Source organism: Manacus vitellinus, unplaced genomic scaffold (assembly GCF_001715985.3).
Source record: "Manacus vitellinus isolate BGI_N305 unplaced genomic scaffold, ASM171598v3 ctg7180002217194_pilon, whole genome shotgun sequence".
Taxonomy (NCBI): Eukaryota; Metazoa; Chordata; class Aves; order Passeriformes; family Pipridae; genus Manacus; species Manacus vitellinus.
The window spans coordinates 1-14,343 of record NW_021937331.1 but is presented as its reverse complement, the minus strand read 5'-3'; the positions used below and the strand labels follow the sequence as shown (position 1 = coordinate 14,343).

Genomic DNA, 14,343 nt, shown 5'->3' with positions numbered 1-14,343 from the left:
GGCTGGGACAGAGTGGCTGGAGAGCAGCCAGGCAGGAAGGGAGCTGGGAGTGGGGATGGACAGGGAGCTGAACAGGAGCCAGAGTGTGCCCAGGGGGACAAGAGGGCCAATGGATCCTGGCCTGGCTCAGGAACAGGGTGGCCAACAGGGCCAGGGAAGTGATTCTGCCCCTGGACTCAGCGCTGGGGAGGCCACCCCTGGAGTGCTGTGTCCAGTTCTGGGCCCTCAGCTCAGGAAGGACATGGAGGGGCTGGAGCAGGGCCAGAGGAGAGCAACGAGGCTGGGGAAGGGACTGGAGCACAAGTGCTGTGAGGAGAGGCTGAGGGAGCTGGGGGGGCTCAGCCTGGAGAAGAGGAGGCTCAGGGGAGACCTACTCACTCTCTACAACAACCCGAAAGGAGGTTGTAGTCAGGTGGGGGTTGGTCTCTCCTCCCAGGCAAGGATCAGCAAGACAAGAGGGCTTGGTCTTAAGCTGTGCCAGGGGAAGTTTAGGTTAGATATTAGAAAGAATTTCTTTCCAGAGAGGGTGCTGAGCCATTGGAATGGGCTGCCCAGGGAGGGAGTGGATTCTCCATCCCTGGAGGATTTTAAGAAGAGACTGGATGTGGCATCAGTGCCATGGGCTGGGAACCACAGCGGGGTTGGATCAAGGGTTGGACTTGATGATCTCGGAAGTCCCTTCCAACCCAGCTGATTCTATGATTCTGTTCTTGGATATATATTTGGTAGACTGACCAAATATAATTCAGGTGGAGCTGACCTATTGCACAGAACAGCTGCACACGTGGCTGTATGGAATTTTACCATGCTGCCTCCATAAATGGAGATTGTACCATCTTGGAATGGGATCTCCCTTTGAGAACAGAGCGTAATTTCTATTGTAACACTGAACACAGCGCTACAGAAACAAAAAAAGGTGGGCAGTAATATGAATATTCAAGTAAGCCAAGCTCAATGTTCATATAGCAAAACTTGAACATGAAAAAATAGTAGAGAAACAGAGAGGGCCAGATTATTCCACGTAGTCACTGCCATTAAAACCTACTATTAATTGCAAACTTCCTGTAAAAACCACGTAATGCTTGGTCACACTTGCCTGACTGCTAAAGAGTTCCTAAGAGCATTACAATTTAAACCTATTATTAATTTAGCACAGACAAAGTGTACTAAAAAGTTACTTGAATGTCAGGAGACATACAGAAGTGTTTTAAACTGCTAACAACTGGATCCCACACACCTCCAGTGACGTGTCAGCAGAGACCTCCATCAGCGAGGACCAGTTTTTAAGGACACCTGAAAATGCAGATTCCACCAACAACAAAGGGACAGTCCGGTGGCCCAGACCACACTCCAGGGTCATCTGAACTGATTTCACCACAATGTCAAACTTCTCCTGTTTCAGAATTTGCTCACGGTCCTTATAAGTCTCTGTTGCTTCTGTGGCCACATCAACCCCGAGGAACCAAGCATTGCACTCGTCTATGGGCTTCACTTGCCACAGATTCTCAGCAACTTCTGCTGCTCCTCTAGAATCCTCCTCTGTTGCCTTGGGTTTTATGGCAGCCATAATGGTAATGACAGTATTCAAAATTATGGGCGAGATCTTGAACAAAGAAAAAAAAAATCTTTTATTAAAATACAAAATCTATTATAAATGGAAATAGCAAATATTACAGGCCCTCTTAAGAGATGCAACTTAAATTTCAAGGAACAGAATCCATTCATGGACCTCCTCTTGTTTTCCTCTCCTGCAAAATGTCCCAATTCCTCCCTCACAATCCCACAGGACCAAGAACAAAATTCTCAGATTGGAATTTCCCTTTTGCCAATATGTGGTACTCCCATACCAGCAGCCAATATCCACCTTTTCCCCGCCACACTGAAAAGCATTCCTTTGTTTTTAAGATCCCTGAGGTGTTCACAAAAGCCTGTTGGCAGAGTTCTGTACCCCACCACTCCAACTGGCAGCACAGTACAACTGTCAAAGGATTTCTGCCTCAGGAACAAGGGACTTACAGTTAAAGGCTCTTCATATCACAAATGCCTATTTGGGAACTTTTTACAGGAGAATCAGCAACTCACATCCAGAAATACCTTCACCAGAGACACAATTATTAGCTTACCTGTTAAGAACAAGGTATTTCACATTGTGTACCATTCTGGAAATCATGTTAACAGCCTTATATCATCCATGTACCTGGGGGTGTGTGCATTCTTGTAAGACTAACTGAAGACAAAAATAGTGGTGGTGGCAGCAGGGGGAAAGGTTATTTCATAACTTTGGAAGAAAGTGGTAGGAGGAATCTCAGAATCTGAAGTATTTAAATGAGTCCTTTTTGGTGAAGGGACTGTCAGCACAAGGAACACATAATGACTTTTTCCAACACGGAGCAGCTCTAAAAATGTTTATTTCTAGAATTAAAGTAATGGGGAAAATGCAAATTTGAACCACCAAAAACCAAGCTACAGTTTGAGAAGCAGCTGTTCTTCCAAAGACAGTTTTAATAATCTTACCTTAATAGTAAGTTCTTCTATTGTTACTGCCACAGTCTGTAATCCTGAGACATGCACCATATTTTCCATGACCAAGGAACATGGTCGTAACACCTGAGTGAAAAAACATCACTTGATTATTAAGGTGACTCCTGGAACCCAAACATTTCAAAAGGTCTTGTACTTTTTTCATTCCATAGGCCCAGGGCATGCTGACCCCATAAAGTAATGACACGTTTCAGAGCAACAGCATTTTTTCATGCACTGCCACACATTCCAGCAGCCCAATTTGCACAACAGCAATTTTGTACTGAAGATTAAAAGTCACTGAAATAAAAGCTTTTGACCTAATGCTTAAAAAACAGACAAAACCCAACACACAGACTGATAGTACAGTCAAAAAAACAGTGGTTTTCTTACAGTAGTAACATTCTTGTCTTGTTTTTCTTTGAGAAAGGCACAGGCCAACACTTTGAAGCCATTCACTTGAGCAGTCATCCTCTGTGCATCCCTTCCAGATGTCAGAGAAAAGTCACATTGGAAGGAAACTTTTAAGGCAGGAGCATCAGCATTGGTCAAATTAGCAACAAACACAACTTCTGGGTCCAGAATCACAGCTTTTACTGTCATATTTGGCCGTACAGGTATTTCTGTGAAAATAAATTTTAAAAAAACACCCTTGAATATAAAAGGTTTGAAAGCATTACCATGTACATAATACTGAAACCATGCCTGGAAATTGCTACCCAATTATAGAGGTACAAATTTAATAAATAATGTTTCCGTTTTTACAGGAATACACTGCTGAAACTCAACATCACAGTGTTCAGAAATGAGCAGCAAACTGGTCAGAACTTTAGCTCTGAACAAATTGCTCAGTGTTGTAGAAGGACAGGATTAACTCTGCACACTGTAGTCAGTCTAAGCCCTGGCTCTACAAAGGCAAGCTGAAAATAGTTATTTTCTGGCTCAACACTTAAAGTGACTCACTTCTTTGAGTGAACACTTACAAATCAAAACCAAATTATCAATACAGAATTTCTTGTCTGAATATGTTTGGTCTCCAAACAGAAGGAGAGAATCATATTATATTCTCCCAGCTAAAAGCAGGACACTTTACCCTAGTGATGGATCAATCCCTTTGGTTCTCAGTGAGAGGTGGGAGCCTCCTGCACACCAAACTAATCACAGGGGCTACTCCTGCCTAACATTTGCTGGAAATATCAGAATATCAGAGTTCTGCCATGGAACAGGAGCCAGTTTGAGGCTCAGGGCACTACAGGAAAAGCAAAGGAAGCTGGACATGGTGGGTTGCAGCCACCAACACATTTGGATAGTCCTGAACATTCCTTACAAGTGCCATTTTCCTGGAGTATCATCCCTCCTCCACCACAGGACTTGGGCACATCTCCAACAGGGGAAGAGGAGAGCAAGTGAACTGCTTGCTCTCCTCTCACCAGGGCAGTTCATCAAACCTCAGGGTCACTCCTGGTGCTCTGCCAAGGTCCCCAAAAGAAAGGGAGGGCTGTTGGGAATCAGCCAGACAACACACCCCACAGGTGAGGTCTCACCACAGCTCAGACAAGCCCAGCAATCACTTCAAACCAACAAAATACTCTTAGAAATGGCCTTTCTTGCCCTTGTTTCATCATGCTTTACCTCCAGTCTTCAACCAGAAAGAGGAAATCAATATACACTGTCAGTGGCCAATTCCCACATTTTGAAGAATAATTTCATTTCTCAAGTCTAATACCAAGACAGCATCTTGAAAACTTTTGGAGGAATTGTTTTCAGTGTGAAGTCTTGCAAAGGAGGGGAATGGGGGTGGAGGTGGAAATTGGTTTTACAGACCTGTTTCTGGCTTGGATTTCCCAGAAGCAACTTGCTTTAATTGGAACTGTGCAGATCTTTCAGTTGAGGATGCTGGCATCGAGTTAATGAAAAAATCTGCTACTGTCAACAAAAACTCCATACTGGCACATATGTACAGCTTGTCAAGGACTGCAACAACTCCAGTTCCATTTTTATCCTGCTTATACCTTATATCTATCATAGAACTGTCATGTGTGTCATCTTTCTTGTCTATCATTCTGGAAAACAAGTTTAATAAGAAACATTTCAAACATGGATCTAGAAAAACAAGGATACATAAGCAGTGCCATTTTTTCTCCCCATAGTGTTTATAAATAAGGATTACTCTACAAGCAATCAGTGTTTCTTCCAGAAATAAGAGGGTATAGACTTTTCTAACAGAGGAGTAATTTCAATTTCAAATTAGTGCACTACACTTTTGGAAGTGGCACATAAGAATCACAGAGGAGTTTCAGTGCACAGAACTCTGGCTGAGGCTGGGTACTCTCTACTCAGCTCTTCTACACCATTTACTGGAATCTGCAAGACTCCAATATTTTTTTTTGTTTGGATAACATGGGAAATCAACATACAAAAGCAGAAACTTGCTTAACATGACTAAAATTACATCATTCATTGCTCAAGCCCACAGCGTGACAGGCCCCAACTGCCAGCACTGCAGAGTTTTGTCAATCCCACGTGAAGGGAGGTACAGAAGGAGGGAACAGTCCTCCTCAGGAGCTGGAGCCTTTCCATTCAAACTCACCTGGCAGTCACGTTCTGAATTCCTTCCCGGAGATCATCCAAGGTACAGGCCTGGAGTTTAACTTGAATGTCCATGGAGCCATCTGAGAACATGTCCCCAGAGGATGCCATGAGGCGCAGGCGCAGCTCCCCGAGGCGCAGCCTGTCGCTGTGCACGGGGAGCAGAGAGCTCTGCCCGGGGGAAGGGGAGGGCAGTTAGCACAGAGCAGAGCAACGAGCACCTTTCCCTTGCTGCATCTGGAGCCCTGAATGAAGGATCTGATCAGCCTGCTGCTGTCATCAGCCCTCCAACCAGACAAACCAGTCCCAGAAACTCACTGAGGAAACAGAAAAAGCACACTGGGCTGCTGTGAAGTTGTTTCTTCACCACAGTGCTGGCAGTTGTTGAGAATGTATGACTGCAGGATAACCCACCTGAACTCTAGATTCCCTCCAGAGGACCCCTCCACTCTCATCACACTAACTCATTTACAATACCTCAGCAATAAGTGGAAACCATATGAAGGCAAAATTAGAATAAAATCCCATTCCAGTGTCTTTCTTCCCTGGGATGCTCATTGCACAAGAGCTGCTTTAAAATTATACACAACTAACATTCACTATATACAAAGACATACAAAGCAAGCACCTTCACAGAATGTATTAAGTCATAAAAACAAGGCCACATTTCACATCTTTCTCTTCTGTTTTCAGCACAGAAAAGATGTCCAGGATTGCTCACACCTGGGGATATGCAAGAGGAAAGTATGGGGCATATACACCTTGGATCTGCTTCCTAACTATACAGGCACCATGCACAGCACTAGCACCATCTGAGCTAGCAACTCCTGCTCTTCAGACTGTCATGTTTACTTTGGATAACTGGAATCAAAGCTTGAATGACCAAATCAAATGCTGGGTGGGTTTGGTTGGTTGGTTTAGTAATACTTTTCAGTGTGATTTCTGGAAATGCACATACATTTTCAACTTAAGGACATTCTCTGCCCAAGAAACCTCAAAGCTCCACAAGGAAAGCATTACAAAGCCAACACAGCTGATGCAACTTTGGTTTGCTGTCCTGAGTTCTGTCCATGTGAGAGGCCCACCCCACCTGTATGGTAAAGGCTTGCTCACAAACCTGATTCTTATCACTGTTGTAGAGAATTACGGAAAGTGACTCAAAATTGAAGTCAAATTTAAGTGCTGTATAACATTCCACAGAAGACTGAGCTGTAGAAACACTCTTTTGTTCAGAAGCAAGAAGAGGACCTGGTAGTGAAAAGAAGACATTTTTACATTTCTTTAGAACACTGGGTTTGGGGTATTTTTGCTGTTGGTTTGGGGGTTCTTTTGTTGGTTGTTTTGGTGTTTGGTGTTTTTAAGTAAGATCACAAAGTCACAAGAAGAGGAAACACTCTAAATCCGAAGACTACTCAAAACAATTTACACTTTTAATTCCTCAACATCACTTTGTGCTAGGTAAGACAGAGTAGGACTAGAACAGAGTGGTTTAAGAACCTTTAAAAAGCTGCCATTAGTTTTCTGCAGTTCTGCATTCACTTTAATGAAGAACTACACAAAGTACCATGTCTGCTCAAGAGGTTTGCACTACTCTTCCTTCCTGTTTCTTTCCATAGTATAGCAACTCAACTATTAGTTAGACAGCAATTTCTGTTAAGTTTGTTAAGTTCTTAACATAAGAATGTTAAGTTTGGTGTAAAAATAGGTTTTGGCAAAGTGTTAGCAATATTTTATCCAGAGATATGCACCGTTTACATTAACACACTGAAGTGTTAATGTGAACAATAATAGGAGTCTGAACACTCCTATTATGCTCAGTTGTTATAACAGTGCATTAACATTGTGGAGTAGATGATTTGGCATTTTTCTTTTTTAACCACCTGCACCTGAGAAGAGCCACTGATTTGGACTGAAGAACACCATCCTACAGAAGAAGAATCACAAAAACATGCTAAAAACTTCTGACTATCAAGAGCTCACACTACATGTATGTGCACACATCCCTATTTATAAGTGTTCATGTACACAGCACAAATGCAAGTGAAAAGAACTCATATGCACACATTTAAGTGCTTCAGATAAATGTGATGTTTGGATTTACAAGTAGTCCTCTGCCTGAACATCCTCAGCCTTTGAACTGAACATACCAGATTCATGTGGAACTTTCCCTTTTTTAGGTATCTGTGTGAACTCAACATTCTCTTGCACAGCAGTTGGTTGGGAAGAAGCTCCCCCAAGGTTTTCAAGCAAAATTTTCATGATAACAGTCAGATCATCTTCACTGAGTGCAATCTGTAAAGTGATAAACCAAAAACTTCAGTTTGGGTGACAGAAATAATTGGCCCATTTTTCCTATAGTATGTTACTTGTTCTGAACAGGAGTTACAAGAAACAACACTCCATATGATAACCCCTTTCCAGTCTTGTAAAGGATCTTTGCCTGCTAAAAATGTGAGTCATTGATGAACATATGCACTTCTAACAATTCAGTAATCCCAAAACAGCACCAGATAACATTAAAGCCAAGGCTTGCATTGTCTACACTAAAGCAACTGTCCTTCAGAAGGCCTTCAAGGAGTTAATGAATGTGAATCCAATAATAAAATTACAGAATTGTGCAAAAACCAAGTACTAATAAGTGACAAAATGCAGCCACTTAGGTCATAATACAGTGTCAGAAGTATTTTTTCCACATTTGGTTATTTTTGTTTGTACTCCTTTAAATCTCTTAAATCTCTGTGCTTCACCAGTGCTATATTTGGCCATAGCACAGACACAGGAATGACACAGGGCTCAGGGACCTGTGTCATTATGCTGTCATTTTGTGTCAATCAGTTTGCTTTTACCCATTTAAATCCATATGGGTAATGTAGGAAAAGAAAAAGCAAAGCCCTCCCTCTGCAAAGATTTCAACCATACTTTTAAATTGTTGTGAATTAGATACCCCTTCCATTTCTATAAATCTAAGAAACACTCAAATAACCTGAATGTTGCAGGTGAAACCTGAAGTATTAAATCTAGTTTTTAAAAGCTAACTCAACAGGCAAGCTCAATGATTTTACTGACTACTGAGTCAAAGGATAGCTCCAACAGGTTTTATTCCACTTGCACACAGCTACACCAATACTATTCATTATACAATACCAAAGCTCCAACAGATCTATAAACTGGACAATAAAGCTGGAAGTCTTTTAACATTCCTAGAGGACACAAACTGAAATGAGTTTACAAGCTCCTTAACTAAGCTGGGTACTATTCTGAGAAGATGTAACTTCTGATGTGGCTCTGATGTGACATGGTATTACCTGCATTGGCTTCAGGTCTCCTTTGATACCAATTGTTGGGCATTTATGATACCATGCTGCTGCTAAATTTCTCTGGACCAGTAAAGTCAAACTCACAGGACACAAAATTTCAGAGTCTGGTTGAGAATCTGTGGATATGATGCACCTAACAAAAGACAGGGAAATCAGCAGAGGAAAAATATTCAGCAGTTGCAGAATCCCAAATAGTATCATAGCAATCTAGCAGAATATGAGTATAATTATTAATTTAAAAATAAGTATGTGTGCTCACATGTGCTTACACCCAGGGATGTACTCAGTTACTGTCCTATCATTCCTTTCTCTCCAAGAATTTCAGAGATTGTGTTCCTCTAAAAACACTCCTAAACTTGGCTTGGGGAGGTTTTTGGTTGGTGTTAGTATGTTTTCATTGCCTATCATCTATAAGTAATAGAAAAATGCTGCAGATGGAACACAAACACGTTTTCTTTACGAACACTTTTCAACTCAGAGGAAAACTCCACGTATACCTCGATAATTTCAAATGGGTCAGCTGCACATCCATGCTGTCAATGACTGGAGGAAGAGGAGACTCATCTGAAGACACCAGCTGGAATTCATTCTGAACTCTGATTAAGCCAAGATCAGCCACCAAAGCGTTATATGAGGCTGGGGATTCAGGAATAACTATAACTGGAGCTTTCAGGTTGACATCCATGGAGAGGCGGAAGCTCTTCCGGGCAAAGTCCTTCATGCTGGAAGCTGCCATTTCTGCTGCCTGGACAGTGACTGCAGTCAGGGCTTCCTGGGCTGTCTGGAAGTTGTTCAGGAAGTTCTGTGGAGAAGAAGTGGAAAAAAGTAAGAGTTCCATGAAAACAAGCCTCTCAAAAAAAGGCAAAATGTAAAATTAAGAAAAATAGTCCAGCTGTGGTATAAATATGAAACTCCTCATTTAACCACGCAGGTTTCAAAAGACAAAAAGGTTCAAATCCTGCACAAGCTAAGACATTGCTTGATTATTTTTTAAGATACTATTAAAGCTCTCAACTCCATTCATTATTTGTTTTGTCATCCTTCTCCTTATTTGTCACTCTTCTAAAAAACACTTCTTCAGCAAAATACTTCTAGGTGCCTGTACACCAGCTCACCACAAGGGAGAGGTCAAAAAGAGTTGGTTACAGTTCATTTCATTAAAAACTTCTAAAGTCAAGAAGAGAACTTGAACTAATGTCTTACCAAGAGAGACATGAAGAACTTGTGGAGGTAAATTATCTGGATGCAGCCCACTTTCAGAGACATTTTGCCATCCACCCTTGACATGTCAGTGTAGGCTTCCCCTGCAGTGGCATCTGGGTAAAGGGACACGTGAAACCTGAACACTTCATCTCCCATGATGGACACAGCCTGCAAGATCAAGTCCACACAGTTAAGATTTCCAGGCAGTCATCTGAAACAAGAAATATTTCCCCAAAAGGAGAGCAACTGCAACTTCTCAGCAGTACTTGGACACAGACAGTGCCAGGCAAAAAGGAAACAGAATCACCCATTTTACTGAATGTCTCTTCTCACTTGCTTATCCATAGCCCATTTTATATTTAACTCAGAATTAAATATATCAGTGCAAACGTGATTAAAAAGAGCTAAATATTAAATGGAAGAATATTTTGCTTCCCTGAGATAAAGGAAATTAAGTAATAAAATTTTGCTTCATATTTGGTATATTACATCATACTTAGGATTCCATAACACAGCAAATAAACTACAGTGCTGTCATTAAATCACTGAAAGAACTGGGTCTTTTTGTTTGTTTACAATTTGCACAATACATCACCTTTTTATGGACTGTTTTTGGATCAACATTTGTAATTACAATGTCCTCAAGCCTGGAGAACACTTTAATCTTTTTAGGCTTCATAACTACAGATGCATCCATTCCTAATTTGAGACAAAAGAAAGAAACAATAAATGCACTTCAACAAATTTCTACATAAACACTTCTGCTAAAAAAAAATCCCATTAATTATTACTGAATATAAAGAATAACAATAGCTCAGAATCCAGCTTTCTACTGGGTAACCAATGCTAAGCCTGAGACAGCAGTCAGGACATTAGTACATATGACAAATCTGCCAACACAAATTGACTCTAAGACTGAAGTAAAAATTCCCAACACTATTGAGGATTTTGCTATTAAAAAATGCAAGTTTGTGTTATTTATTACATAGTGCCTCCATTTCTTTTAATTTTACTCCACTATTCAAAAAAATCACCTTCTTTTTCTGAGTCAAACATTGCCTTTCCTTGCAGGTCATTTCATACAAATCAAAATATATCCTAACACACATTACAAAGACATATGCAGTGCACACAGGCCTTTCAGAAGTGAATGGAGGGAAACCACATATTTCATGTATTATTTAAATAAACTTCAGCTACTATTTAAATCAAACCCCCTTACCTTGTATTCTGATGTCTGCAATCCTACAGGTCTGATCACACACTGTGATACCAAATGCATTGAGCTTTGCAGTGAGTTTTAATTCACAGATATCATCGTGGGCTGCACCACCACCCACTGCATAGGAAACACAGGAGACACACAAGAACCTCATTGTAAGTCCACTGTTTAAAACAAATATTATTTGTTTGTACACACGTGAACTATTCAAAAAGCAACCTGCAGTTGTTCCCAAAAAGTTAAGATAATCGTTGGTTAGGATATGAACTAAGTCTTTTATTAACACAGTTTTCTTCTGGCACACGAACAGCCACCAACACAGGCAAAAAGCCATCAAGATGCCATCTTTTCTCCTCACTAATACCTAGTTTTGACACAGTAGGATGCTGAATAGTGTACACTGCAGTATTTGAAACCCCATCCCACAGGAGGAATGTGCCTTTCTGTATCAAGGAGCAAGGCCAGCTTAGGCATAGCAGCTGGAAAAGGTTTCTGCAGAAACACAGATTGTAACAGCCAACCACTGGAACTCAATCCCAACAGTTTTAGGATTAGAGAACCTTGAATTTCACAAACAACACTACAAACACAAGAATCAAGCACACAGGACCTGACAAAACATTAAGGAGCTTCCATGCAAACACTCCTACTATTTCAAGGTTACAAACACCAGGGATCAAAACAAACACACCACCCTTCAGTTCAGAACTTCTCTTTGCTTCCCCAGAAGAAAGTTTATTTTCAGCAATGAAAGCACCCTTTGGAGCCTTCAGATTGGAAAGACACTGAATCTTTGGCAAGGCTGCACATTGCAACTGTCCTTGATTCAAATTTAATAATAAAAATCAGATCACCACCTAGGGAAAAGCTACAGTGAGTAAGGAGAATTTGTAAAATTAAGCAACAGCAAAAATATCTGGCTTTTTTTTTTAAATAAGATTATTTTCTCCCCACTTATGGTTGTTCCTGCTATTTTCTTCCACCACACAGACTGCAATGCTGCCACCTGAAATGTATCCTTTGAGAGTGAAGGTGAGATGCTGCCAAACAACACAAGTACAACCTTTCTCATACCACATTACCTGGTCTCAGAGCACTTCCTTTTTCCTCTTCTTTTGTTTGAGGCTTGTGGTCTGATGATTTCTCAGCACTGGGAAGACCACCTGATGGAACACTGAAGGTGAGAAAACTCAAGATGGAAAGTAAAGCCTCTGTGTGAAGTACAATATCCAAAGATGAAAAGATGACCTAAAATGAGGGCAAGGAGACAAAGTAATATTCTTTTTAGTAGCAGTTTATTGCATAACAACTCAGTTACTGCCACAGAATCGAGAAAAAAGTGTCTTGCTCAATTTGACAAGTTTCTGACCCTTCCATTTCCTTCAATTTACCACCAAAAAAGCTCCAGAACAGCTGAGGGAGCTATGGAAGAGAAGCTTAAAAACAGCTACAGGGAACTGAGCCAATCTAAAAACTGATGCTTCAGGTGGTTCTGTTTTTCCAGTGTTCTCAGTTCTGCTGCAGTTCAGTGTGGGCTGCTGAGCACTTTGGCTGACAACTTCAGAACCATGTGTGAAGATATTTTAGTAGATATGATACAACAACAGCAAAACCAAACAAAAAACCCCAAAATAAAACAAAACCCAAAACACACACAGAAAAACCTCCCTAAAAAAATAAAAAGAAAAAAGAAAAAAGAAAAAAGAAAACCCCAAAACCCACCCCCCTCAAGATTCAAAATTTGCAATCAGAACAGAAAGTACATGAGCAGCAACTACTCTTACCAGTATTATTTAGTAAAACCTGGTATCAGGTAGCCAACTCTCCCCAGCCCAAAGCAGCCCTTGGTAAATGCTGGTTTTACAGCTTCTTGTTTAAAAAAATTAATACAATAAATACTTCTGTAAAAAAAAGGGGGGTTTTCCACCTGGATTTCCCTTTGAAGTAGTTAAATATAAATCAGTAGGTTTTAATGATGAGACTCAGGGCTTTGGTTTTCAGTTGTTACCATTTGAGAAGCTTAAAAAAAAAAAAATTAAACCCATCCAGCACTTACATTGATGTTTTGCTTGGTGCTTTTGTAAGTTGTAACAAAGTCTGGCCCATCAGGATCAGCCTAAAGGGAAAGAAAAGAAAAAGGACACAGTCAGTCTCTATTGAGTTAACCAATAATTAATAATAAATGAAATAAAAGAATGAAATTAAATGCTAAGTTGGAAAACAGGTATTTGGAGAAAGTCTGGTTCAGTTTTAGATACCAATGCTACAAGGTAAGCATGGAAGCCTTATTTTAGTCCCTGTGTAATTTTACTGAAAATGTATTGAAACCTTAATGTATTCCATTTTCAGAAGATGTTCATCTGTCTCACTTGAAGAATTAAGAATGCAAAGAGGATCTCCTTTTGAGTCTGCAAATAAAGAAATAAAAATGTAAAATATCTCCACTCACAAGCTTTACTCCACCTATGGAATATCTCCATGCTAATTCTCAATTATATACTAATTATATACCATTCTTGCTGAAAGAGTGAAGGTAAACAGCTGTTTTCACTGGGAAGCTGCACATTAGCATTACCTTGTGAAATGCTATATTCTCTTTATTTTAAATTAAACTAGTCATAATTAACTTATCTTGGTCCTGAAAAAAGATTCAAAACTGGAAAGTTCTTTGCATTCCTGTAACTAGTTTTGCACTCCTATCTTCAGGTTTTTACATTCAAAACCTTACTTTTTTCTACTTCGAACACACAGCTATTTCAGTTATTACTTCACTATCAGTTTTAATTGTTACCTGACCAATCAAGGTCACTCTGCATTTCCAGTGCTGCCAGAACTGGTCACAAAGCACAGATTCAGCAGCTCAAACCCCACTGAACAGTCACAACACTTGTCAGGAATGACCACTGCTACTCAAAGTGGGCAACTCCCTCAAACACATTAACTGACAACAGCAGTAAAACTTGGTGTCAGGAAAAGCAAATTAATTCCATCTAAATGACACTGAACACCCCAGTAAGTGAATCTGCCTTTTTTCCCCCCTCTAATTATTGATTTGCACACACTCTACTGACTGTGCACCAGTTTTCTGGCAGACTTACCCTTTATTTCAGTGCATCTCATGACAATTTTTTTCAGATATGCTGCTGCAGTCAATTCATGATTTCTGACTTTGGTTTCAGTTCCAAGCTGCAGCACAGTCAGAATATGTAATGGGTATCTCTCCTTCTGAACCTGCTTCATCAAGGTTATTACAACCTGCGACATGGAAAGGGAAGCAAGTTCAGGGTTTCAGTGAGGCTGTCCAGACATGGCAGCAGTTACAAGCAGGCAGCATCTCCTCAGCTAAACTTCAACAGTAACATTAATCTAGATATTTTGCATTTTTACAAAGAGACCCTACAACACCAGTTTGCTAAAGATTTCCCTTGGCCCCACCTCTGCTCCTCTTGTTTTCTTTTTGTTGTTAAGTTAAACTGTTAAAATGGACTTTAC

General features: G+C 40.4%; 1 protein-coding gene across 1 annotated transcript; it reads right to left on the bottom strand.

The window, feature by feature from the left end:
• Nucleotides 1-1,207: 1,207 nt before the first annotated feature.
• On the bottom strand, nucleotides 1,208-14,106 carry LOC108643517 (vacuolar protein sorting-associated protein 13C-like; the record flags this gene model as incomplete). The annotated part of the gene is made up of 16 exons (XM_018087824.1): nucleotides 1,208-1,603; nucleotides 2,515-2,607; nucleotides 2,914-3,143; nucleotides 4,345-4,583; nucleotides 5,111-5,280; nucleotides 6,227-6,357; nucleotides 7,257-7,401; nucleotides 8,415-8,559; nucleotides 8,924-9,228; nucleotides 9,630-9,797; nucleotides 10,225-10,328; nucleotides 10,852-10,968; nucleotides 11,934-12,099; nucleotides 12,908-12,967; nucleotides 13,180-13,259; nucleotides 13,950-14,106. Coding segments are annotated over 16 exons (2,706 nt in total), but the record flags the coding sequence as incomplete, so codon positions are not given.
• Nucleotides 14,107-14,343: the final 237 nt, after the last annotated feature.